This window comes from Theobroma cacao, chromosome 5 (assembly GCF_000208745.1).
Source record: "Theobroma cacao cultivar B97-61/B2 chromosome 5, Criollo_cocoa_genome_V2, whole genome shotgun sequence".
NCBI lineage: Eukaryota > Viridiplantae > Streptophyta > Magnoliopsida > Malvales > Malvaceae > Theobroma > Theobroma cacao.
In genome coordinates, this window is record NC_030854.1 from 38,229,044 (window position 1) to 38,256,346 (window position 27,303).

Here is a 27,303-nt window from a genome sequence, read left to right on the forward strand (position 1 = left end):
GGATGGTAATAGCAGATTAAGTTTGAAAATTTTGAGACTAATTTTCAAATTAGTCCCTACTCTTATGGCTAATTCTGTTTACCTCCCTTCAATTTTTTTTTCTAATTAAGAAGAAAATCATGATTTGATTAAAATGAATAAACAAATTAATTGCTCAATTTTTTTTAACCCGAAACATTTCATGAAAGAAAATAGCTAAAAGTGAGAAATATTCAAGGAAAAAATAAAATAAAATATAATTAATATTATGTACTACCTAGCACTTGTTAATTCAGAATTTAGAGACTAAACCCGTTTTGAAAGAATGTATATTAATCTAAGTGAAGTTGTCTAAATTAAGCTTGCTAATAATTTCCTAATTAAAATCTTACCAAATCAAAAGCTCGTTAAATTTTTTAAATACTCTTCTTGATGTTATATTTATGTAAAATATAGCTCGTTATTACAATGTTAGTATAAAGGCTTTTTTTTTTTTGTTAATTAAGAAGAAAATCAAGATTTCAATAATACGTATAAACAAAATAATCGTACAATTCTTTTGAATTCGAAATATTTCGAAAAAAATAAAATAGCTAAGAGGGGGAAATACTCAATAAAAGGAAAGATAAAATTTAACATAAATTATTTACTATCTAGTACTTAAAAATTTCGAGATTAAACCTATTTTCGGAATAATGTATTATTAAAATTTTTAATTGAAAAAATCACAATGAAGGCTTGAATTTTCATCTGAAAAGAAAGAAAGAGACAAGAAAATCCAATCCAAAGTGTTCATAAGGATTGAATAATTAACCGATTCACACTCTTGATGTTAAATGAACCAAAACCTTAATTTGATGTTAAACACTTTTTTATTTTTTGTTATTGCAAAAACCCAAGCAACAAGTCACATAACCAACAAAAAAACATTGATTAAGCGAGCGTGATTCTTATTCCATCTTATTTTTACATAATTAAAATATTTGATGTATCAAAGGTAACAACACGGTCGAAAAATTAGATTCAACATGTGAGTAGAAAATAATGAAACACTCATCCGATGAAGATAAAATTAATCTCTTATATCATCGTCAATTTATGATTTCTGTAAAAAAAACTTAAATTTCTATATGAATAGTTTTTGAATTTGATTTTTTTCTATCATTGGATGAGATGGTTATCTTAATTTTTACACCTTGACTTTTATATACAAATATCATGAAAAATAGTTTGCTTCATGTTCTACAACTAGACCGATTACATAACTAGGTCATGACACAATTTGATCATGCTAATTGTTACCACGAACATAGCATTTCGGAAGCTTCATTATTTGAATTATAAAGCAATGGGCTTGCCAATTTGCTGTAACCCAAAACAGTCCAGCAATAAGAATTGGACTTGACTGTCCAATGGATTCGATGGCACCCGAATTGGGTCTACAGTGCATGAGACCCATTTCCATTTTCATTTCTTTTCACAATTTCATTTGCTTTTGTTTCGTTTTTTTTTTATCGTACGGAAAAAGAAATCGTGAAAAACTCCGAGGAATGGATGTATAAGTGAGTATTTTGAGCTTGAAAAATTCGCTGTAGAATCTGTAAAAATTCGAAGTGCTGAGTCAGGGCTGCCGAGTTGCTGAGTCTTTCATGGCCGATTTTCAGACATCGACTCACAGAGCCAAGTGGATCTTCACTCCTCAAGGACTGGTAAATAATATGGAAAAAAAATAAGATAAAAGATTTCATCATTTCTGGAAATATGTATATATAAATTTCATCGATTACAAGTTGCTGATGCTAATATCATTGCTTGATTTTCTACTTGATTGCTGTGTTAATGTAAAAGAAGACAAAGTGAGTAAATTTTTTTTTTTGAATTTTGTTGCTTTCTCAAGTTTAATAGAGAACTTTATCAAGTTCAAATTAAATTATTTTTTGTGTTTTTTTTTTGGTAAAAGTATTCCTTTTGTGCTGATATAGGTTGAGAAATACAAGGCTGCAAATCAAAGAGCAATACAAACACTGGAGAAGGTATGGGGAACTCTCTCTTTTGTGTGTTCGCGTGTCTTTAGTGTGTTACGGTTATTGTTATAGTAGAGTAGATGGAAATTGATGTTGAACTCCATTCTTTGCTTTCCAATATCAGCATTTAAATGTTGTCAGTTGTGAATGTGTTCTATAGGAAGCATTCCCTTTTTGAAAATTTTCTGTGCATTGTTCGTTTTATTAAAGCTGACTTGATGATTTCTTTAAAGTATGGAACAACACAAATGGAAGTAGATGCTGATGGCTCACTGTCATACCCTGAACCTATTGCAAGAGATAATGGTAAATGCCTTTTCCTTTTCTTCTTCTAGTTATTATGAGGTGCTTAGTTTGATTAACACAAAGCACACCATGTGATATTTTGATTGTTTGTGTCAGCTGACAAGCATTCTCGTGCAAAACCTCTTAGCATTGAAGAAGAACAATTCATGCGGGTGTTTTATGAGAACAAACTTCGAGAAGTTTGTAGTGCGTTCTACTTTCCTAATAAAATTCAGGTACTTGTTAGTTGTTACTGTTTTTAAAAGAACAGTTCTATTCAGGAACAAAAATGAGGTGATAAAGTGACTGCTTTTTAATCGATTTGCTTCTGTCTCTGTTTCATGTTTTGCAGGCAACAGCTCTAATTTATTTCAAAAGGTTTTACCTGCAATGGTCAGTCATGGAACATCATCCGAAGCATATAATGTATGACTCTTCTATATCTCTTTCAGATATATGCTCTAATGCTTGACAACTCATGCGATGTGCTGTGCGAGTCATTCTGAAAATGCACTTGCGAGTATGTTGGAAAATGCATCATGTGTTATTTTAATGTTTTATGAAATGGCAGGAAAGCAACATACTGTTGACATACCCACCCCTTATCCCCCTTCCCTTCTTTTTGTTCTAGTGAAAGCTGTGTCCTTTGAATTTATCTTTCTTCACTAATTTTATCATTTGATATGTGATGCTGGATTATATCTTCTTTTGACTAATAATGACCCCTGAATACAAAATTTTCTTTAGAGAATGTTATGCTTGTTAAATTGAAAAGGTTTCTATATATCTGCAGGTTAACCTGTGTGTATGCAGCCTGTAAGATAGAAGAAAATCATGTATCAGCAGAGGAGCTTGGTAAGGGGATTTCACAGGATCATCAAATGATTCTCAATTACGAGATGATTGTTTATCAGGCATGGCTGCTGTTCTTTTTTATCATTATTTTTATCTTTTTTTTCTTCTCGTGTTTGTGTAAAACACATATTTTGATTTGCAGAGTCTGGAATTTGATCTCATTGTTTATGCACCCTATCGTTCAGTTGAAGGTTTTGTCAATGACATGGAGGTGGGTTCAGTTAGCCATTGTCCTCTTATTCTTTCCTCCATACTTTTGAAATACTTTTACAAGAAAATTTTAACTTGTTATTTGGGGAAATCATTTGTTTCCCCCTTATTTGTTTACTCATTTACTTATTTATTTCACTAATTAAAAGAAAATAAAAATCAGCTTCTGAAACTCTGTAATCTGTAGTTAATATAATCATGAATTGAGCATCTGGGTGAACTTGATGCAAAAGAAAGGAATTTTATTATATTTCTTTACTATTTTATTTGGCCCTGATTAAGTCCATTTGATACATTTCTGTTCCCCATATAATTAATGACACAAGTGTTGGTTCTCTAGGAATTCTGTGGAGCAAAGGATGAACAAAATCAAATTCTAAAGGTAATTTTTTGGTAATATCTTCTGTAATATTATGTTTGATAGCCTGCTGGTAGTTCTATTGCTACTCATATTTTCTGGAGAGATGTCAGTTTTAGGATTGACATGATTGTAAGTTTGGTTCACCCAACCCAAGCTCGAAAGTATAACTTTTAGTATTACTAATGCTGGGGCAATAACCTAATGCTAGCTATACCTAGCCTCCGAAGAAGATAAATGCATAACTTTATCATTCTAAATTGTATTCTAAGTATCTATTCAATATGTTTATATTGTATAGGATTTGCAAGAAACTGCAAGGATAGAAGTTGACAAAATTATGCTTACTGATGCTCCACATCTATTTCCTCCCGGCCAGGTATCTTTTGTAGTTCAAACTCCATTTCAAGTGTATCTTTTGCAATATCTATCTTAGCTGATAGTCTATAAAAAGAATATGTATGGAAAATGTCTTACTCTTGAAGCTTAAAATGGTTCTATGTTTGTAGATCTCTCTTTTTTTTTTATCAAGTTCACCATAACAAAAGTGATTCTTAGAATGGAATGGTAAATTTGTTAAATTTCCCCTGTAACAAAGCTCTCTCAGATTTTGATGTTTTATGATGAATGTAAGCTTGCTATATTTATGAAATCTTGCCTTTGTCATGTGCTAACTGCTGAGCATCTTCACATTTGCTCTCGGTCGCATCTGGATCAAGGGTCTGATGTTTGATCTGTTCATCTTCCAATAATATGATTTCCCATGGCTTAGCTCGTCTATTGCTATGTTACAGTTGGCACTGGCTGCTTTACGCAGTGCAAATGAGATGCATAAAGTTCTTGACTTTGAGAGGTATGAGCTGCTTCATAATTCATGAAACTCTCTTGGGATTACAATGAATTAATATTCTGCAAGTTTTATCAACTGGTGTCCTTTTTTGGCAGATACCTCAGAAGCATTCTCACACGCCAGAATTCTGAGCACACCATATCCCAGCTTATAGAATCCCTAAATGCTATAGATACTTGGGTACGGTTTTACCATGATTTTATTTTTGATATAAACATCTTATTTAAAATATAACCAATGCCATTCAGCAATAAATAAATACATGCAAGGTTTTTCTGATTTAGATTTATTTTTGCTGGCAACATCTATAGGTCAGGAAATACAAGTTCCCCACAGAAAAGGATATGAAGCATATCAACCGGAAACTAAAATCTTGTTGGGGGCACAGCTCGCAGGATGAGTATGGTCCATACAATTGTTTTGCTTTTTTGAGACCCTACTTTATATGTATATTCATACTGATCATCGATTTTCTAACAGCAGTAAGAAGCGGGATAAGAAAAGGCACAAATCCCATAAAAGTTCAAACGAAATTCCGAATGGACCATCCATTGGTTAACTGTTACATTTTGGTCTGCACATCGGAATCACCTCGTTCGATGGATACAGTAGTTTGGTTTAGCTCCTCTCAAGATTTTTCTAGAGTCCAAGCGATTACGGTTCCACATTCTCCTGAGAACCAGGGCTATCGCAGCATTTCGTTTTCGTCGATTCTTATGGCAGAGCCCCCTGTAGCAGGCGTCAGGACATGTTCTGTATGGTAACCAGACTTCTGGAGAAGAGCCTAAACCTCTTTTAATCTGAGGTTGCTGACCATTAGGCTTCTTGTTTCATGTGATGGAACTTAGAGTTTTCGATACTCAAATAGTGGATTCTGGCTTGAAGAGAAATTTTGGACAACATAGGACTTTGTTTATTTTTAATGTTGCACATTGCCACTTTATGATTGTTCATGTTTATAATATTGAAAAATGAAAAATTGTAATACAAGTTTTCTTTACCAAGAGGAATTAAAATATGCTTTTATTTATCATCCATTTATTTAAATTTGGAGAAATTATATAAAAAATTTAAGTTCGAGTCATTAAATTTTTCTTCGGTGATAAATGAGAAAACGACGTCATTTGAAGCAAAAGAAAAAGAATAAATAAACGGACGTTAACTTATTGATAATTTAATATACAGACCAAAACGACGTCGTTTCAACAACTTGCTTCCTTGCAAACATTTTTTCTTCAGTGTTCTTAAACCCAGAAACCTCTTTACTAAATCTACCACTGAAGCTTCAATGGCGTGCTTCGTTTCCTTTAGCATCTCAGTTCCTCTTTGTTCTCTTCAAATCCCACTCAAGGTAACTCCCTCTTCGAAACCCCAAGGGCCCAAATCCCTTTCTTTCCTCAAAATTCTCTCCCTCAAGAGAATTCTCTGTGCAAAGCAAAAATCTCAAAGTCCAGCTAAATCTTTTCTCTAATAAAACATGCTATTGCTTTGCTTGGTTAATTGTTTGATTTTTGTTTGAACTTTTATTCAGGATAGATATCCAAGGAAATCAGGTTTATGCAGACTTCCAGGCCTACCAACCACCAAAACAGGTTGTTTCCTTTTTTTTCCTCTACTTATCCTTCTCCTTTTCTTTTTTTAGGTCTTGCAGACTCCATTATTCAGGAACCTTGAAAGCATAGTTTTTGCTTATAAACTAGCAGCTAAAGCACAAACATGTAAAATTAAGTGAATTTGGATATTGGGTTTAGGCTAGAATTAAGTCACTGTAGAAATGCAACTAATTGATGGACTTTGGTCTTTCTTTGAATGCCGATGAGTGAGAACTTCTTACTTCTTTTGAATTCATAAAAGTGGAAATCCTTGTTTGATGAAACTTAAATTTTTGTGTGTATTTTAGCTATTTCTTTGCCTTGTTTATGGAATTGAAGCTCGAGGACTTGAGCTCAACATATTTGGCTTGAATTTGTTTTCGTTCCAAATGCTAAGGTTCTTGTAGATTGGGGACTGAGTCAGACATTTTCAACCTGTGGTTAACTGTTAATGAGGTAGAAATTATTTTTTTCAAACTAGAATCAAAGGTCAAAATTTCATCGATTTACTCTCACTGTCTCATCATCATTAGCCCATATTTTAAAATGTACACTACATTTTAACAAAGCGTTCTTTTTGGAGTTTTGTTAAAAGCTGTGACTTTTCCAAGAGAATTTCAGAATATTGATTAAAGTGTAGTATCGGAAGGTGAAAATCGAACCGCCATTCCTTAAGATGAATGAGTAGGTGTACAAGTGAGTGAATGCCATTATAAGAAGTTATACTAGAAGATGTGTCACTAGCATTACCACTTTGACTTGCAAGAATAATTGTGTCATGAACAGAATAACACTAGGTAAAACCCAAAGATAAACATTGTGAATCAATTTCTGACTGTTGCTATGTTGACAATAACATATCAGTTACATGTTGGGTCTTTTAGTCATATCCTTGCTAGTTTGTGCTTTTTCGTTGATATTACGAATTTTTACTTGCAGCATCCTATTTTCCTCCCCCTTGGAGCTCAAACAAAGGCATATTTTCTGTCAGTGGTCAACATCATCCGACTATACTGTCAAAGCATTTTGATGAAATTGTTTCATGTAGTTTGTATGTAAGTTCTTGTACTCATATGGTAATAACTGGTTATTGGGTAGGACCAGATATTGATGATGGCTGGGGATTTGTAGAAGCTTCTATCGATCAGAGTAGTTGATTTTTTCCTCAAAATTGCACAATTGATTTTTGCATGCTCCTCTTGCTAGTTGGAAAATGTCAAAAACATTAGGTATAGTACAGGGATTACCAATTTTTCCATATTGTTCTGAAGAAAACCTATATTCTAAAGAGAAATTTCTTCACCCTTTCTGGATGTTTCAGGACTACCCAGGAAAGACATTGCTAATTCAAATGTTTACGAAAGGCTTGATATATGCCCTTTTTTTTTTTTTTCCATATTGTTAGTTCAAATGTTACCAGTATTTCCATAATGTTCTTAAAGGAAACCTATTTTTCTATAGAGAAATATCTTCACCCTTTTCGGATGTTTCAGGAACTACCCTGGAAAGACATTGTTAGTTAAAATGTTTATGAAAGGCTGGATACATGCTTCTTCTTTTTTTTTTTCCATATTGTTATTTAAAATCTTACCAGTATTTCCATATTGTTCAAATGTTTGAATGCAAGAAAAATTTTTGGGGAAGGGATCAGTTCATGCATAGTTACCAAGCAATTCCTGTTTTTGGGCTGAGTCAAATGGAGCTTAGGTCGCTTAGCCCAGGTTACAATAAGATGAGATGCATGGCTTTGGGCCATATTTTCGTTCATCTGCAAACAGGATTCTGGGATTCTAAAAGAGAAGTGGGCTCAGACTTTCGTGCTTTTAGTTTAGCAGCCAGCACGCAGCTTGACCCAACAGTTTCTAAAAGATGGATTTTGGGTTCTTTCTGGTTCAAACAGTTTGTCTTGGGTTGGACCGCCTTTATGTGTCCGATAAATGGTTTTTGACAGTGAGCAATCGGTCGATTTGATTAGTTCAGTTAAGAAATTTTTATAATTAGATTAATCAATTGTTGTTTAAATTTAAATAAACTGATTGAAAATCAAGTATTATCAAATTAAATCAGTTAATTCGGTCATCAATTGAATTAATCGAGATTTTTGGACTCATGAGCCTTAATGCACTCAAACCTAATGTTTTTTGTTTCTTTTGTTCTATGCTTATTCCAAGGTGAATAAAACTAAATTATGAAATCTTAACAACACAATAAGCTTAATAACATTAAAATGTTTCAATAAATATGGTTTAAAACATTAAAATGTTCCAACAAACATAAATGCAAATGCACTAAAATGTTCAAACAAATAATAAAACCGTTTAATTGGAAAAAAATTTTAAATCAAAATCGTTCTCATTTCTGAATTAACTGAATTTATTTTATTGATTTGGTTAATTCAGGTTAAATTGCTTACTCCTAGGTCTAGGTAGGTCGATCACGGTCACTCATTGTTTTGGATTATGTGTTGGCCTTGGCCTTCGTATGCCTTAGCTTATGCATGTTTGCTTTTAAAAAATATGGAAAATTAAATTCTCATCAAACAAAATCAGATAAAACCACATAATAATATAGCATAATTTTGATCTAACATATCAAAACAATGCATAGAATAAAAATTAATAGGAAAAAAGAAAGAAATATGTATTCTAATAGTTAAACATTAAGTTTTCATTGTTCAACACTTAGAAAAGGGTGATTACTGTTACTTATACTACTTATAAATTAAGCTTTACAGTTACAAAAGCTAAATCCAGATTTGGTTGATGATCAATGCATGGTGGTTGATTACTCTTTCTATGCTTCTTGTATACTGGATTAACTTTTTCAATGGTGGCATATAGAATATAGTCATAAAAGACTATTTCCATAGTCTTTAAGTTAACAAGCAATCATTCTTTCTGGAAGCAGGACTTAGTTAAACTAGCAGCCAGTTATTATTCACCAAGAAAAGTCGTATGGGGTAACAAAAGTTTCAAACTGTCCTTTGCCTTAATGAATATAGAAGCAAGGTAAAGTAATTGCTTGTCCTTAGTTTTTTGACTGAAAGTTACACATTGTTTTCTGTTGATGCAAATGCCATAGTAGATATTGAGAGGGAGATAAGGTTATTTTTGATAAAATTCAAAGCTAAAAGAAAATAAAAAAATTCAAGTATTGAAACAAAGACAGTACCCTAGAAATGCACATGTTGTGGATGGAGCAAATCCATATCGATGCATGCACATTCTCAAACCATTCTTATATTACATGCCTCAACTTTGTTCTGGACCATCAGCATTTCTAATTGATCACAATTTATTTCAACTTTTAAGAAGATCATTGCATCTCTTGGTATGTGTCTTAAAGCACTTTGCAATTTGCAACAATGTTGGAACTTGCTTACACTGAGTTGCTGAAGCTCACATGGACAATTCATGATCCTTTTGCCTTCTGTCCTGGAAAATGGGAGCACCAATTGCAGTTACAACGCCAGATCGCCTTAATTAATTGGCAAGGGTCGGTGCTCGCTGGCAAGGGATGCAGGCTGTTCAGGTTATAAAGCTCAATACCGCAAGTCCATGGTCGGAGCCAGTGGCAGCAACATTTATCCTTATATCATTCTATCAAGAAAAACATCACATAGTACTGCATTGATATAGTTGGTCCCAGAGTTTTTGAGGTTTTCAAAATCTTCCAGTCAAGAATACCACTGCAGATTAGTACAATGGTATAGTTGAACCCAAAATTTTGAGGCTTTCAAAATCATTATATGAAGAAACCACACCACAGACGTACAATGCTGCAATGGTTATGGTTGGTCCAGAAAGTTTGAGTTTAATCAGCTTTTGTCCCTTGTACTACCTCAATATTTATGTATTATTCTTTCTTCTTTGGAAGGAAACATTTTGAGTTGGAGTTTTCTTTCACCCCTTTTCTATTTTAAGTGCACCTGATTGTTCTATTTGCTGGAAAGAGAGCAAGAGGGAGGGCAACATACCATAGTTGAGAAGTGGTCCCCCAAGACCTTTCAGATGCCCTAGGTTTGATGCCTTACCCTTGACAGATATTCTGATTTTATTTAATTAGGGTTCAAGCAATCATCTTTAATGAGAAGATTGCCCTGAACCAATTGCATTTATAGTAAAAAAACAAGCATGCCTGAAGATTTAAATTGCATTTTTCACGGTTACTCATGTAATGTGAAGCAACAGTTACAGTGGTCCCCGTTTCTAGGGTTTAGGAAACCCTAAACCTAGAATAGTTTTACCCTACTTTGACTATTCTTATTGCTGGAAATTTATGTGGAACATGGTAACAGTGCTGTTAACACAAAGATCCAGAAAGGGTCTTTATTGTTTCAAGTCAGGTATTGTGGAATATTTTAGAAGGGAAAGGAATGGGAATGAGTGCTGCTATAGGGCTGGTTGTTTTCACTAAGAGGATATACTAGAGAAATAATGTCAAATATGGAAACTGTGACTTTGAGTGAGGAGAGAGGGGGACTTTGGAAGCTGGGGAAGTGGTCATGCTCAGAAAGTTTATTTGATCTCAATCATTCCCTTGGTTTCCTTTTAGATATCTTATATTCCTTGCTTTCCCTTTTCCCTTTTCCCTTTGCTTTCCTTGCTTTTTTGCTTTTCCCCTTTCTGGAAGAGATAAGAATTGAAATATATAGACCCCAAAGAACAGATATGAAGTAATGAAATTTGGGTTTGATTATAACCCTTTTTGGTGAAGAATGCTTGATGGATTGCCACATTCTCGCCTAAAGAGCCTTGCATAGGTTAGTGAATTATGCCAGTAACCTTGCAGCTCAATACAACTGTAAATGGTGTCATATTTATACATCAGCATCAAGATGTGTTAATTAGTACGGTTAACTGTACCTTTCAAATGGTACTTAATTGATTTGGAAACCCTAGACCTGAGTTCTAAACTGCTGTACATGGTTTATAGTAACTCACTGGCATATACTAGTGATACTACTGGTAATTAGACAATTCTTATGCCATTTTCTGAAACAATCATTTGATGCACCATTCAAAACAACAGAAGAAGTAGGAATTAATTCGGAAACCCTAAACCCAAGTTCAAAACTGCTGCACACAATTCATAGAACTCACTGGCTTTTACTAGTACTGCTGCTGGCCTAATTAGACAATTCTCATAACATTTTCCGAAACAATCAGTTGACGCACCAGTCAAAACAACAGAAGAAGTAGGACCATCGGCATATCCTTTAGAGTTTAATGAGTTACAAAGTTAATATGTTCTGACAAATTCTATTCTTGAAAAGAATATAAGATCATAAATACACATCAAATTACATTGCAAACTAGGTTTTCATGTGTCTTGGTTAGCTCCAAAATGTTCCTTCATTGAAACTCTAAAAAGAGAAAAAGAGAAAAGAGATGCCAATCAATTGAAAGAAATCCTTTTTACTCAGATCTGTCCATCTAACATTTGTAGCATGTGTATGCAGAATCCAATGACTTGGAGTATTCAGCAGTGAATCTGTTCATCGATCTCTTCTCTAAGCACTCAGCTCAAACTCTAATTTGCATCAAAATTAACTGCACCAAAATACCATTAAACTCCTCTAAAAGTATCATTTCTAGCTAGATTAAATTGGACAAGGAAAATACAACTTCACAGAAGTTTCCCCTCTACAGCAAAATGTTGGGAATAAGGGAGAGAAGGGGGGGATGGAGAGAGGGTGAAAAGGAGAAAACAAAGTATGTGACCATGAATCAAAGAAAAAGACACAGCAAAGTTACCTGAGTGTTCAGTGACTACTCAGTTCACACAATCAAACCTAGAAGAGATTGAAAATCTTTTACAATTTGATTACACAAGCTGTCCTTGAACTTGCTCATTTCCCCTTCACCAATTCACCATATAGCTCAATTCATATGGCAAAACCTTCACAAAGACTAGATAACCATAAAATATACATGTTCAAGAAGGCTCTGTGACAGAATTGTCTCCCATAGTTACTGGGGTTGGAGGAGCTTCAGTTTGTTGAGCTGGTTGGCCATTTTTATCCTCTGATGATTCCTCATCTTTGTCTTGAGAGCTGGTTGCTTTGTTTTGGCTAGCTTTCTCTCTTTCAGCCTCCCTATACTTATGTAAATACCTTACTATAGCCTCAGCGTAGTTGTCAAACCCTAGAACACTCAGAGCCCAACAGATGTCATCTCCGTTCACAGTCTTGCGATTCTCTTTGTGACACTTGTCAGATGCCTCGCCAGTGACAAAGCTCACAAACTCTGTCGCACACTCTTGCATTGTTTGTTTAGCCTCTTTTGAAAGCTTGGCACTTGGTGGCAGGATTTGTTTCATAATCCGACCCACGTTGGCAATTGGCAGCAGTTGATCTTGTTCATCAACCATTTTTTTGGGGCAAAGATCGACTCAGATGTTAATGGAAACTAGATGTTCTCAAGCTGAGACACGTAGCTTCCCTGATCCACAAGCTTTCTTATTATATAAATGCATTTCTGCGTATATGTGTATGCATGTGTATAGACACAATGAGGATGCAACATATCATTCGATGACATGTGAGTTTCACGGATAATCATATGCATAGTTTCCGCTCGATTATCATAAAAATGGTTAATCGAGATTTCGAAACACACACTATCTTCGTAACTTCAAATATCTCAATTTTGGTGTTAATTGTCTCAACTTTACTTTTATTTTTTTATACACATCAATGTATATGTATGCATACGTATAATTAAAATATGTGACAAACTTTATACTTAGACTAACATGGTCAGTGTACTGTCATAACTATTTTTCTAGGAGAACAATTAATATACTTATAATCTTTTTTAAAAAAATACTTATAATCTACATATTGTAATCAAATTTTGAGAGAGTTTTTTGACAAGTGCAAACTGTTTAAGATGAAATACTGTCCCAATTTCCTGAGATTAACATATCCTTCAGGTGGTTAAGGGATGAGATCAGTTTGGGTACAAAATCTCTAGGGCAGCAGCCAAGGAGCTGAAACTAGTTAACTGTCTAGCAAGACACCCCCTAGTTTGCTTAAAAGATTCTTTGTAAGTTTGTTTTGCTAAACATATATGCAAGCCCCTAAGCCCTATTGAAGGAATACTTCTCAATACCAAATCATACAAAACATTGTTTCTGTACATGGAAAAACAGTAGGTAGAGCTCTCAGACCAATTCTCAAATCAATCTTCAAACTAAATTTTCACTTTAGCATAAGGAACACGAACATCAATCTATTATTGTTTTGGCTAAGCCAGAATTATATTAATAAATGCTCAAGCTACAAGTAGCTAAAGCAAGTCATCAACACTGGAAATGGGAGCCGACAATAGCTACTGGTCTACACTTGAAAACTATCACCATATCCAGCTTGTTTCTGACATCGTAATTCAAAATTTCTATATATATCCACACCCGTTTTCGCAAGCGAATCAGCACAATAATTAATTTCTCTGAATATATTCCAGAAGGAAACACTAGCCTTCATGGTTTTCATGAACATCAATCTGTATATATGCATCAATATGGATTAATTATGCAACTAAGTTTAAATTAAAGCTCCAAAGGTTTAAGCTATACACTGACCAATCAAAAGTTCAAGCCAAAGTGACAGGGACTGCTTTTTCTACATAGAATCTTGCCATGTCTACAGATTTGCAGGTTCTCCAAGCAAAAAAGAAAAAAAAACCTTCAAACCCTTAAAAGACTTAAAACCATATGGTCCCCCCCTCCCCCACTATCACCATAAATTTCTTCAAAATTCACTCCTGATAATCTGCATTTACAGCCTTTTTGTGCTCTAAATATGCTAATCTTTCCCTTAAAATATTCTTTGCACTGTATTCAAATGAGTGGAGGATATTTGTGCTCGTTTGCATGATTTAGAATTTAGGAGAACCTAAGCATATATAGCAGTATACCTAAAAAAAACTGATCATATACCCTTAGACCTTAGTGCTTGGTTACCTCACATTAGGTTAAAGTTTAGGTTTTATCACTACTATTTGGCTTCAAAAAGAGAAAGAATTCCTTCTCATGAATTCAGTTTTGTTAGGTTTGGTCAACTTAAGATGTTAACCTGACAGGGCATAGTACATACATAGGGCACTATTTGGGCAGATATTTTACATATAAAAGACTAGTTAAGACAATGGGGGAATTCCTGTCTACAGCATCAAGCTTTGTTGTTAGCTAGTTCCACTAGCTGATGATGCTTCAAAATAATTCCACTACTGTCTGCTTCAAAAGATTTTTTCCTGCATCATGTGTAACTTTTGGTTAATAAATTAAACTGTATATATTAGTATATAGAGATTTTTTGGTCTACGCCAATGAAATACTACCAGAGTGTTCTAGAGTTTGAGATATTGGAGAAGTACTGAAGGACAGATTTTGAGCACTGGGAACAAATCAAAATGCAATGGGGCCGCAACAAATAAAATATAGTACTGATGTTTATGCAGCAAACACATTCTAGTTGATTAATTTTGCTGACCTTTGATTATTATTATTGTTTTTGGTTCTTTTGCCTTACCAAAAATATTTGGGTTCTGTTAGGAAAAGCCTTTTTATTCCTTTCTGGTCATGTCACCATGTGTTGTTGATGAGCTTCATTCTTTTAGAGTTTGGTTTTGATTATCAATGCTACCATACCTCTTTAACCTTTTCCATTTTTATGCTACGAGAAGAGAAATTTATGACTCGAACTTGAAATCTTTAAGATATCTTGTTCAACCTTTCTCACTTTTCTGCTGCAAGAAGAGAATATTAGGATTGCAACTTGAAATTTCTAAGATATCTTACTAACCTTTTTCCACTTTTATATTGCAAGAAGAGAATATTACAATCCAAATTTGAAATTTCTAAAATATCTTACATACTAACTCTTTCCTACTTCTATGCTACAAGAAGAGAACACTACGACTCGAATTTGAAATCTCTAGACATCTTGCCAATCCTTTCCCACTTTTATGCTACAAGAAAAGTACATCATGACTCGAACTTGAAATCTCTAATACATATAAACCTTCATCTTGGATGACATATAAAAGCATAATCACATAAAACATCACTTCAATTTGCCTTAACTTTCTTTGGATACAGTAAAAGCTGTACTAACACTACTTATATATTGATTCTCTCTTCAAATAAAGCATGGGCTAATGCAAGTATTTCTCCTTTAATCTCAAAATTAATTAGTCATAATTTCACATTAACATATTTATCTGATCGTATGTATATGCCTAATGGTATAAAAGTATCTAATTTTCAAGAAACTTCAAAGAAATATCAATGATATGCTTCGACTGTTAGGATTCTAAGCATGTTCAGCAGGAAATTAATAATGATGTAGTACTACATTGTGTATATATATACTCTTGGATCTACATCTTAAATTGAAAATAAGCATCTTTATAGACCGTAAAGCAGTAGAAATTCCTTCTTTTTGAAAGCAAGAAACATTCTCATAGACCATATATAAGACATTTGACTTTAATATTAGTCACAGTTTAATTTATTGATGAGACAAAGATTGCCTTATCTAGTTGCCATGTTACAGCAAAGATATGCCTAAAATAATATAAATGTAAAGCTGTACAAACCTTCTTAGTTATTAGCTAGGGTTCCATGGTGCACTAGACTTGTTATTAAATAAAATTAAACAAAAGGGCATGGAGTTATATCCATAGTACATGGAACCTGTCAAAACCCTAGATATGGTTGGAAACTTTTTTGAGGGCTTTACAAGAATAAAAACATTTTCATGGTTTCCTCCTCCCCTTTTATGCCATAACCTAACTTTGGTAAGATTCCTTCCATTTATATTTCTGTAAATCACTCAAGCTGGAATCTGATTTGATTTAGTTTTTGTCTGAAAATGACCTGTTTAAATTAAGAAGTGTGTAACTTTTTAGGGCAAGGGTAAGCCTCAGACCAATTGGATAGCTCAGAATTTGCTTTTCCAGGATGCTTTTTCTTGTTGTTAGAGTGGATTATTGTGTGCTCAGAACTAATTTAACTGATTAAACTAAGGTCAATATTTATGGCTTTGTGTCATAATCATTAGTGAGTTTAGGGCTTAGCTATTGGTTACTTTGTGCAGAAAAATAAGGCCTATGGCGGCAGGAAATTTTTTGTCAGATGGGTTTATGGGGCCATTTTTCCTGAGTTCAGACTGAAGTTTTCATGTCACATTGGTTTATTCCTCCTTTCTTCACAAAAAAAAAAAAAAAAACAAAACAAAACAAAACCATGAAACCTTGTTATTAGCTTGCTGTTCTAGAGAGATTTGAACATCTAATAGAATCAAAGCTTTTAACTAGTTGATGTCTGTCAAAAGGTTTGGTTTTATCTTTTGGTGATTTGGTCTTTTTAATTTTTAATAAAAAGCAAATTAATGCCAAGTGCTTGCAGCCTGCATCAATGGAAAATATATAGAATTAATCCTGGTAACCAAGGTTCATAAAGTACAATGGCAAATTGGCAAGGTTGCAATGATGTTTAATTGGTCAAATTAAATGATCATATTCTTGTGCATAAAATTCGGGTTTTTAGCTTGTGTATTTCTTTTTATTCTCCTTTCACGTTCCCAAACCAGTATCAATTGCCTGAGGTTGTGTGGTAGCAGAGAATCTCAGCAACCTATGGTTTTCCTACATGCAAAGGCCTTTGCTAAGAGTGACCCAGGTAACCTGGAACTGGGATTCTTTGAGAAAAATGGTCCACTTCTGGCCTATATATACTGACTTGGACTGGATAATGGGCTTGCTACTTTAAAAATGATCCCATTTAGAGTCAGTAGTTTTTATCACAAAATCACCAAAGTCCAAATACAAGATGGAATGGGCCCAGTACCAGGTTGTACCAAAGGTCCACCTGTAATCATTGTGGCCCAAGTAAAAAGGAGATACGAGCCCAAAGATTTAGAGACCTTGGCATAGCTGTAATCCATGGACCATTGAGGGTATTTGGCAAGAATGCCCAAAAGCATCTTTCAGTTCAATTCAAGCAAGCAATGGTTAACCTTTGATGTGAAGAGCAAGTTAGCTAAGCTAAACCAAAAATGCAGAAAAATCCACAATGCTGAAGAGACCTCAAGAAGCATTGCAAGGGGTTCACAAGCAATTACTACACATCCGAGAACCTTCACAGATTCAGGCTATGACGAACACAGAGACAGAAAGGGGAAAAGAAACAGTTTCAGTTCCTTTCACTAGAGCACGGATTTCATTATTTAAAACACCAGTCAAGTAGAAAATGTCAGTCTGTCAAACAAAGATTCAGGATCATATCTTTTCCAGTGTACAGAAACTTATCTATTAACAGCTAGAGGCTAACGACTGAAACAGAGAGGAACATAGGGACATACTACGATCAGATAGCTCGAGGAGGTTTCTCTAACACTGCAGAAAGGTAGACTTCATCTTTTGATTTAGGGGCAAGGACCCACTTGTGTTTCTTGTACCTGAACTGCAGAAACATGTACATGTAGTCATCCAGGTCCTTTTTGTTACAGAAGAACCTGTCGATCCACAACAATCCTCCTGGCCTCAAAATCCTGTCCCAATCATAAAGGATGAAATCCATCAAAAGAAGGTCAATCCAGCCATCCAAGAACCCGGTTGTATGAATCAAGTCCATCGTGTTATCAAAGAATGGAAGGCGTTGGTTCAGTGTTGCATATAGCGGAATCAAGCCTCTAAGTGCAATGATCTCATTGAAAGGAGCCCCTAGATTCAAAGCGGTTGAGATGATTGTAACATTCATCTCTCTCATCCTGGCAGCGAAAGTCCCAGTGCCAACACCATAGTCTAGACCAATCCTTACCTGGCCTGGCTTAATGGCCAGGACATCTCTTATCAGGAAATCAACAGGGAGTGATGAGCTATTAGCTACCCACTTGAGCTTCTCCTTTTCCATCTCGAAACATCCAGTGCACTTCGTATAACCTCGCTTGGGATTCTTGCTTGATAAGCAACCGAAATTCCTACACTTGTAACCACCCCACCTTACATTTCTGTCATCAGGTAGCTTCCACAGAGACTCATTGATAGGATATGGCTTCTGGTACACCTTGGAAGCCCTTGTCAAGCACCGCCTTCGGGGCAAGGGATCGCAACTGCCAACCATAAGCTTCTGAGCTAGATTCCAATCATCTTTACAGTATGATCCTATATCATAGTCCATGTACTCCTGCAGTTCCTTCTTCATCAAAACACATGCATGCCCTATGGTATTGTATATCTTCTCTGTTCCATAAAAGTTAACCTTCACAATTCTGTTCTCTTTGGGAGTTATATACTTCCGGATTTCCTCTGTGATAAATGTATTAATCAAAGGTTCCTCTTTCAGGGTACCGTTTCCATTGCCTTCAATCTTAGGCAGCCGAATCTGTCTGAGAGCAATGTGTGCACTGTAAAGAGGCCTGAGCACTTCCACCTCCAAATACTTCTTATGCTCCAATCTTGTCATATTAGTCTGATCCAAAACATCTTTGTTCTTCTCCATCTGCTGCAGAGTCGTCTCTAGCTTTTCCTGAAGGCTCTCCATCGTTCTTAGTACTTCTGCAACTCGATCATTTAAGGCTCTTACATCGAATCCTTCGTAAACATCCTTGATGCCATAAAAATGGCGGCATATGTCTTCATTGTGCACAAAGAATCCAGCAGAGTAGAACCTGAAGAGACTTGATATACTTACAATTATAACAAGCATTCCCAGTACAATCCGAAGCCAGCCCATTATTCTTGCAAACCCACATCTCGGAAAGCATGATCTCCTCATCTTCATTCACATTCACAAATCTTCAGCCTTTCTTCTCCTTACCCCTGCATCTAATGCTTTCTCTGATTAAAGACCAAAACATGATCAAAATCAGCAAACTTCCCAGAATCAAGTCCTGGGTACATGCAGTAGTCATATATGAACATTCCCAATGCTGTGTTTGGCTTCCAAGAAAATGTAGGAAAATGAAAGGAAAAAGAAACAAAAAATGGACTGGTAGAACAATGAAGCCGATACTGGAACAACATATGAAGTTCTGATAAAAAAAAAGAACTATGACTAAATTTAGAACATACCTGATAAGAATATGCTAGCTCTTCCTTTTGCAAATTCAGTAATCTCATTGATCAGTCAACTCCATCAGCAAAACACCATGTCGACCCTCTGACACTGACAATCCAAAACCATCCCAAATTTTGCTCTAGAAACAGATCTCAATCTAGCTTCCAGCATTGCCCCCAGTTGATCTTTAGAGCTGGAAAATCGTATAGCTTAAGCTAAAACACTTCACTAACTAAAGACAAGTGCAGCAGTTAAGTAAATTACAGGCTAAGTACACATTTTACCCAATTAAAAAAAAGGAATAAAAGCTCGAATCTCGTTGACATGATGAGCAACTGTTGCAGAAGTATAGTTTAGTTGATATATATTTAATATTAATTGCCAGAATTAACTTAAAATAATGTCCAAGAGTTGACTCAGAGAAGAATTGAAGATAGTATATAGCTCAGGTTCAGTTGCTTCTATGTTCAATGAAAGTTTCCCATATGGTTTTTTTTTTTTAATTGTATTTATTTAGGAAATAATCTGGATTGCTCCAAAGACAGAAAGTACCTTCTCCAAACCCCCCCAAAAGGCCGACCCCCCAATCTGACCAGTCTTAACTATGCTTAAATGCTCCTATTTGCCTAACATCTGCCCCTAATAAATAAAAGAACATCCTGAACTTTGAGAACAATATAATTAAAATCATTTTCTTTTGACATGTTACCTATAATTTCATCTTAATTCAACAGAATGATTATTTCATTTCGAATTTATTTCGAGTAGAGATTTATTCTCATAATATGGATCAAATTTCGAAAAGGAAATATCATTATTCGATCTAAGAGAATAAGTATTATGTTTTGGATTAAATAAGTTTTTATAATTAACGGTTGATTAATTATTTTTACTTAAAATACACTTGTTATTTTATATTCATTGACACTAACATAGTATCGATATAACATTAATATGAATAGTAAAAATATTATATGATCATCTCAGTAAGTTACGTCATCATTTATTATGACATGTCAATAATATAGACATTATAATTATCTTTTTTAATTTATCGAGTTTAATAATAATTTTTTAATTATTTGATTAACATTATTTTTATTATTTTTATGCATTCACATAATCGAAAACATATTAATATTAAGCATTACGTCTTGATATTTTACATCTTATGAATTAAATTTAATTATTGATATTATCGTGTCATAATTATGTCATTGTTTAGACGAAATATTGACTATTACATAAATAGACATGAATAAGACCGATTAATTAAATCGAAATTCAATATCTAAATAACAAATATTATAAATGTTTACAGAACAATCTGCCCTCATAGATTTTTTTTTTCCTCAGTAATAAAAGCTTTTGCAAAGACAAACGACACTTTTCTCTCCCTCCCTCTCTCTCTCTCTCTCTCTCTCTCTACTACCACCAACACTATACATACACACTTCGGTTTCTTCTCTTCAAGTCTTGTACACCCCATATCTCTCTTCAACCCAGGTACTATCTCCACCTCCCCAATCCCTTTTCTTGGTTTTTAGATTTCAGTTGCAAAACTGGAAAAATACCAGCCATTTGTTCCTTTGGTTTTTTCCTGTTTGTGTTGGTTCTTTCTTTGGGATATGCTCTTACTTTGAGATATATATATTTGGATTGAAAATAGCTACGAATCAATGCAAAACATATCTACCCATTTGCCCAGGTCCCTTCTTTCACGTTTGCTTTTAACGTTTCAAAGCTTTTCTTTCTCTCTGGAGAAGGTTTAAGTTTACTATTTCAATCTCCCTTCTTTTTCTTTGCTTTCTCTCCTTTGTAACACTCCTTTTTTATTCTCAAATGTGGTTTCTTTTGGATTGTTCTTCTTCTTTGTTCCTTTAGCTATCTCTTTAAAGCCAAGTTAATCTTGTTCTAGATAGGATCACATCAGAATTTTGCTTATAATCATTGGGTTACTTCTATTTACTTTCGATGTTATTGTTTTCGACTGTGAATTTTGTGTAAGTTTAGATTTTTTTCTTTTATGTGAATGTATTATTTTGTATCACTTGTTTGGTTTCATTGAATTGTTTGTCACTTTGTTTTAGTTGTTTTCTTGTTCTGAATTTCGACTCTCGAATGTTTTTTAATCAGCTTTGATGGTGAATTGTTTGTATGGAAAGAGGATCTTGGGTCGGTGATCCTGTTATCAGATGCTGTTCTTTGATGCTATCCGCATTTGTGTTTGTTTCTTTAATGAGGGTTTCTTTAGTTCCCTGTTTATGTTTCCAGTATGTAAATCTTGTAATCGGTTAATGTATGCTCGTGTGCAACATATGATATGGAGAAAGAGACTGGGATTTCTCTTTCTGGAAAAGATCATTAATGGGGTTTTCTTTAACAGTTTCTGCAGGTGGCATCTTGTGCTCTGCTCTTTGAACATAATGTTTGTGCTAATAGATTGAGCATTTCCTCCAATTGGCCTGGATAACTGAATTGCCATTTAGGTTTTTTAGGAGCTCCTTTTTAATTGAAATTGCATGTTTCTCCAAGATTGAATCGTTATACTGCTTTAGTCCATAAGGATTTCTGTTTATATGTTGGAACTCTATTGCTTTAATATTTCATCCGGGAGTGAAAAATGATTCATCACATCAGCAATGCATCCCTTTGTTGAATATTTCTTACATTTTGTGTCTCTGTTGGCACTATCAGATAGCCATCCTTTAATGTTTGGATCAAATTCACTAAATTTCACCTTCTTCAAGAGACAATTTTATGATTTTCTTGGGAGAAAATTACATTCTTCCGTTTGTAAAACTGGGTACTGATCTATGTTGCCATTTTCTCTGTTTCATGGTGTAAAAGTCTCAGTGGTTTTTAATGAGTCTGAGATTTGGTAATCTGTACTTGAACACATAATAAGTTCCTGGATAATGTGTGCTCATATGTCATATCTTTAGGGGTTCGCTATTTAGTTTACTGCACTCATATTTCTTAACCTATATTCTTTTCGCAGATGGAAACAGTTCAGTTGGATCTTAACCACAACCTGGCTGAAGAACCATCTCCCATGCAGTTGCTTCCCCCAGGTTCTCTTGATGTAAGTGATATATTTGGCGATCCACAAATAAGTCCGAGAGTTGGCGACAAATACCAGGTGGAAATTCCTCCCATGATAACAGGATCTGAGCATCTTCGGCTTTTGATGGACCCTGTTGACTCAGAAGGCAGTCCTTATCTTGCCCATTCCTTTCTGTTAGGCTTACCTGTCCCTCTCATGTGGACTTATGAACAAGATATTGATTTTGAGGTTGAAGGCCAGGGAGGTCTAATTAAGCCTGATGATGGAACTAAAGTTGATGAGTCTGTCAAATCTAAAAAGTGCAGAAAGGCCCAGAGTTCTAAGAGGAAGAAAAATTCAGAACTCAGTGCTGAACAGTCAGATGCTAGGTTGGTTTATGAAAAAGAATCAAATGCAGAAAACCTTGAATGTGGAATGGCATGTAAGACTAACTTATTTCGACCATGTGAAGGTAAAAGCTCTCATCTAATTCCTGGTTCATCATGTGATTCCTGGAGTAATACAGAAGTGGATGGTTTTCTTCTTGGTTTGTATGTATTTGGGAAGGATTTTAGGCAGATAAAAAGATTCATTGGAAACAAGGAGATGGGAGATATATTGTCATTTTACTATGGGGCATTTTATAGGTCTGACAGATACCGCAGATGGTCAGATGGCCAAAAGAGAAGAAGTCGAAAAAATATATATGGACGGAAAATCTTTACTGGATGGAGGCAACAGGAATTGTTATCTCGTTTGCTTACCTGTGTCCCAGATGAATCAAAAAATAATTTGCTGGAGGTAAACCTCATTTACTGCTTAGATTTCATTTCTAGAAAGAAGCTCATATATGCTTATTTGTTCCTCACACGGACTCAACTTAGCGTTTGTTAGCAGCATGTTGAAGAAGAAAGCGTGAGTTCAATATATCCTCATTGTTGCTACTTTTGCTTTGCTGTTCCATTGATGTAGCACATCCATTTTTCTAAAGTTAATATTTGAGTATGTTTTACAAAGTATACAAGATCCATTCCTTCAGGACTAGCCTCAAAGGCTGAGCAAATGTGCATAGGTCCCACTCCATTGTGGATTCTAGGAAACACTTTCAATAGTACTGTCACTCTTTGCAGTCCTTAGAATCTGAATTAGGGAGGGTTCCATGGTGTCCATGCATGAACGTCCGTTTGTCCATTGTAATAGCCATGCATGTAATTTTGTTACTGCTTTTCCTCAGCTAGTACTTATTAAATCATAAATGCTTACAAGTCTGCTTGAGAATTGTCTTGCACGGCCCTTCTGTTGACTTTGATAGATAATTGTAAGGCTATGACCATTAGTATAATCTTCTAGTTATTTACTGAAACTTATTTTGATCATGGTTGTAAACTAGGTGCATAAAATCAATAATCTTTTAGATGTCTTTAACGTGCTTGACTGAACTTTTATGTCCTTTACTTTTCTAATTCATAATCTATTAGCAGGTCTCTAGGTCATTTGTGGAGGGAAGAACTTCACTTGAAAATTATGTCTGCTATTTGAAGACTACCGTTGGCATATGTGCTCTAGTAGAAGCTGTAGGTATTGGTAATGGGAAGGCAGATCTTACAGGCCTGGCCATGGAGCCTCCAAAGACCACTCAAGCTTCCCCTGAAATACCATCTGGGAAGGCTTGCTCATCTCTTACATCTGGTGACATCATCAGATTTTTAACTGGAGGCTTTCGATTGAGCAAAGCTCGATGTAATGATATTTTTTGGGAAGCTGTTTGGCCACGTCTGCTTGCAAGAGGGTGGCACTCTGAGCAACCTAAGAATCAATGCTCTGTCAGTTCCAAACATTACCTAGTTTTTCTTCTGCCTGGAGTAAAGAAGTTCTCAAGAAGAAAACTTGTTAAAGGAAACCACTACTTTGATTCTGTTAGTGATGTTTTAAGCAAAGTTGCATCCGAACCAAAGCTTCTTGAGATTGATGCTGAAGGAAGTGGCATCAGGAGCTGCAATGAAGAAAATGGGTGGGTTCCAGGAGAGTCATCGGATCAGGATGATCCTCCTGATCGTAAGCCTTGTTATCTCAAGCCCCGAGTCTCTATTTTAAGTTCAAACCATATGAAGTTCACAGTCGTTGATTCCAGTTTGGTCCATGGAGGAAAAGCATCCAAGATGAGAGAACTGAGATATGCACCAATTGATTTGAGGTTTTCTTCCAAACCGATGCAGAAGGATACTCAAGATTCATGGAAGGTAAATGCTAATCATATGCTGTCAAAAGGTGAAAAGTGTGTTACTAATGCTCACCATTGTGAGGGCATAATTGCTAGCTCTACTGCACGCCACATTAAATTTACCATTGTGGATACCAGTCTGCTCCATGGAGGAAAAGCATGCAGTGTGAGAGAACTCAGATATTTACCGGTTAAGTTTGAAATTTCTTCTGAAATTAATAATTCTTCAGGAGGAAGTGAAGATAATTCAAGTGATGATTCTTCATATGACCATAAGCCAAAAATTGCTGACAGGCTATCAAGTCATGGTTCAGTTGCCACTGATACAAAACCTAGTAGTGAGCCAGTTAAAGCTGATAATTTGTTGAAAGGTGATAGTAACCATAGTGAGGGTAAATACGATAATGAAAGTTCAAGTCAAAATCCAAAGAACTCATGGACTGCAGATCAGGGGTTGTTGATTCACCAGGATGAGAAGACCAATATATCAGAGGATACCAGGTCAAAGAGGATAATAAAGCACCATTTCAGTCGAAGAGCTAAATTTAGTCATTCTGTTAATTTAGTTCCCCCGACGAAACGAAGGAAATTAACTGCTCATACTAATACAGCGACAAGTCCCCTCGCCGAGAATTTCTCTGCTCTGTCGATTAATTTAGCTTCTCCAATGAAACGACAAAGATTAAATGCTTGTGCTAAGACAGAGACAAGTCACCTCACTGAGAATATCTCTAGTAATCCAATTAATTTAGTTTCTCCTATGAAGAGACGGAGATTAAATGCTTGTGCTGATACAGAGCAAAGCCACCTCACTGAGAAGATTTCCGCTGATATTAGTGAACAAGCAGGGCTATGCTGTGCCTTACAATCTCAAGATGAAGGCAGCAATGATGTCCCCCATGTGAGTCATTTTCAAGAGAAAGTATCACCTATTAGTTTTTCAGCTGATGGAAATCCAGAATCTATGGACACTCCTCATGGGAGTAGTGAGAAGCTTCAATCCCAGTTAGCAATTGATTCAAACCCACCCCTGGTTCCACTGGATTCTCAGAATGGTGAACCAGAAACGGCAGAAGCCGATGGCAGCGAGTTCATCATTGTGAATACTTATGCTGATTTGTTGGAAACTGCTACTAATGTTTGTGGTGAAGAGCAGCAACCTATCATGAACCCCCGGAGGCAAAGCAGAAGAAGCAGACCATTGACCACAAGGGTGTTGGAAGCTCTTGAGAGTGGGTTCCTCAACATGAAGAGGACACAAAAAGTTAAACATGTGCAAGCACAAGCAATCCAATTCGCAAGTCCTTCCCGAAAGGCACGCAGTAGAGTCAAAACAACATCAAAGCATGGTAGTGCAGGTGGTAAAACTGTGGATAAAAAGGAAGGAAAAGGCATGGATGGCACATTGAGCCATTCCGAAGATATTATCAGCAAATCTCCTGAAGTGGCTCACTAGCTATTCGCAATCTTCTGGGTTGGCCAAAATCCTGAAGTCCTTATCCAGAACAGCTGATGTATTCAGGTGCTGATTTTTTGCCTGGACTACTGCCTGATAGATGCCTCAAACATCTGTGATAGTGCAGAATTTGCTCCCATCTTTTTCTTTGCCTATACCGTAGACCAGCAATCTCCAAATTATAGCAGGGGTTGAGCCGTGATCCATTTGCCTTTATTCTTCTTTTTGTCACCCCTTCAGAAAAACGAAACATCAGTTTTTGGTTTTGTTACAACTAGAAGCCATTTCAGGATTGTCAATTGCATCAGTAAACAGATGGCACTTAGGTACGAGGTAAATCCCTATACAAAGCATGCACCAGTATTCCAAGTAGGAGAAAAATTTATGACAAAGAGTTTTGATCATATTTGTCTCCTGCACTGCCTATTTACATCATGGAAGCTGCTTTCAGGGGTTCATGTTTAATCAAATTTCTGGTTTGTTCAGTTTAGCATGTTCCTGTAACTAATATGGCACTGATCAATAAGATTTCCTGCTCAGAGAGTGCTTAAGTTTTTAGTTCTGTGTAGTCAATCAAAGTTCTTGGTAGGTCTACTGTTTGGTCTGTCCAACAGCTCTCTGCTTGACAGCCCATCCAATGAAATTTGCCTATTATACTTGAATCATAATCCACTTTTGCCAGTTTTCCCTACACAGATTTAAAGGGTATGTAAAAATCGGTTAAATTATAAAATTCTATTAATGAGTTTAAAAATAAAAAATGGGTATATTAAGACATAAAAAAATATAATTATTTCTCGACGTGTAATTTAAACAAATTTATTATCACGAAATGATTATTTCCATAAAAATAATTTAAAAGGCCATCATACCTCAAATGATTGTTATTTGAAAGAATTTCCCATGGCAAAATAATGCAAGTGGGCTATGCACACCGACCATGCAACAACCCCTTTTTCCTTTAAATCATTATTCACTCTTTTCTCTTTTTGTCTCCATGAATCTAGTTGACAAGATATCAAACTTCTCCATATGTTCAATTAGTTTTTTTTAAAAAACAATTAAATTAAAAAAATAAGCATAAAAATTCCATAAAAAAAAACCCGAAACAATTTATCACACGCTTTCTCGAATTTAAACAAAAACTTTAAAAAATTGATAATACGAATTCAATATTTAAAAAAGTAAAAAAAAAAAAACCCAAAATTTTTACTATTATTTTTATGTCAAATCAAATTTGAAATTTTGATTTTTGAATTTGGTAAGACATTTTGGAGATCTTTAGATTTCCTTTAGCAACTTTAAATCTTTATTGTCAGCAGTATGTGCACCCATGCACCCCCTTACTTTTTTTCGACC

The 27,303-nt window shown here is 35.2% G+C and overlaps 5 protein-coding genes across 7 annotated transcripts; 3 read left to right on the forward strand and 2 right to left on the reverse strand.

Annotated features, from left to right (window-relative positions):
• LOC18600447 (cyclin-H1-1) lies at positions 1,490-5,591 on the forward strand. Of its 2 annotated transcripts, none has more exons than XM_007030893.2 (13): positions 1,490-1,688; positions 1,962-2,012; positions 2,237-2,309; positions 2,406-2,524; positions 2,641-2,714; positions 3,082-3,202; positions 3,286-3,354; positions 3,694-3,735; positions 4,013-4,090; positions 4,506-4,564; positions 4,657-4,741; positions 4,873-4,961; positions 5,042-5,591. In XM_007030893.2, the coding sequence occupies exons 1-13, from the start codon at positions 1,629-1,631 to the stop codon at positions 5,118-5,120; spliced, it is 999 nt and encodes a 332-aa protein (XP_007030955.2). In that variant the 5' UTR covers positions 1,490-1,628; the 3' UTR covers positions 5,121-5,591. The 2 variants fall into 2 exon arrangements, with proteins under 2 accessions (XP_007030955.2, XP_007030954.2); XM_007030892.2 differs by having other exon boundaries at positions 5,045-5,591.
• On the forward strand, positions 5,766-7,539 carry LOC18600448. Of its 2 annotated transcripts, XM_018121167.1 has the most exons (4): positions 5,766-5,912; positions 6,093-6,153; positions 6,551-6,609; positions 7,093-7,539. In XM_018121167.1, the coding sequence occupies exons 1-4, from the start codon at positions 5,850-5,852 to the stop codon at positions 7,210-7,212; spliced, it is 303 nt and encodes a 100-aa protein (XP_017976656.1). In that variant the 5' UTR covers positions 5,766-5,849; the 3' UTR covers positions 7,213-7,539. The 2 variants fall into 2 exon arrangements, with proteins under 2 accessions (XP_017976656.1, XP_007030956.1); XM_007030894.2 differs by lacking the exon at positions 6,551-6,609 and having other exon boundaries at positions 5,771-5,912.
• On the reverse strand, positions 11,717-12,602 carry LOC18600451 (nuclear transcription factor Y subunit B-4). The gene has a single exon (XM_007030897.2). The coding sequence runs from the start codon at positions 12,523-12,525 to the stop codon at positions 12,091-12,093; it is 435 nt and encodes a 144-aa protein (XP_007030959.1). The 5' UTR covers positions 12,526-12,602; the 3' UTR covers positions 11,717-12,090.
• Positions 17,382-19,320, reverse strand: LOC18600452. Its single transcript, XM_018121165.1, has 2 exons — positions 19,236-19,320; positions 17,382-19,001 (listed from the first exon to the last, which is right to left on the reverse strand). Exon 2 carries the CDS (start codon positions 18,943-18,945, stop codon positions 17,530-17,532), a length of 1,416 nt encoding a protein of 471 aa, XP_017976654.1. The 5' UTR covers positions 18,946-19,001; positions 19,236-19,320; the 3' UTR covers positions 17,382-17,529.
• Positions 20,593-26,502, forward strand: LOC18600453. The gene is made up of 3 exons (XM_018121161.1): positions 20,593-20,727; positions 22,223-23,068; positions 23,749-26,502. The coding sequence occupies exons 2-3, from the start codon at positions 22,223-22,225 to the stop codon at positions 25,942-25,944; spliced, it is 3,042 nt and encodes a 1,013-aa protein (XP_017976650.1). The 5' UTR covers positions 20,593-20,727; the 3' UTR covers positions 25,945-26,502.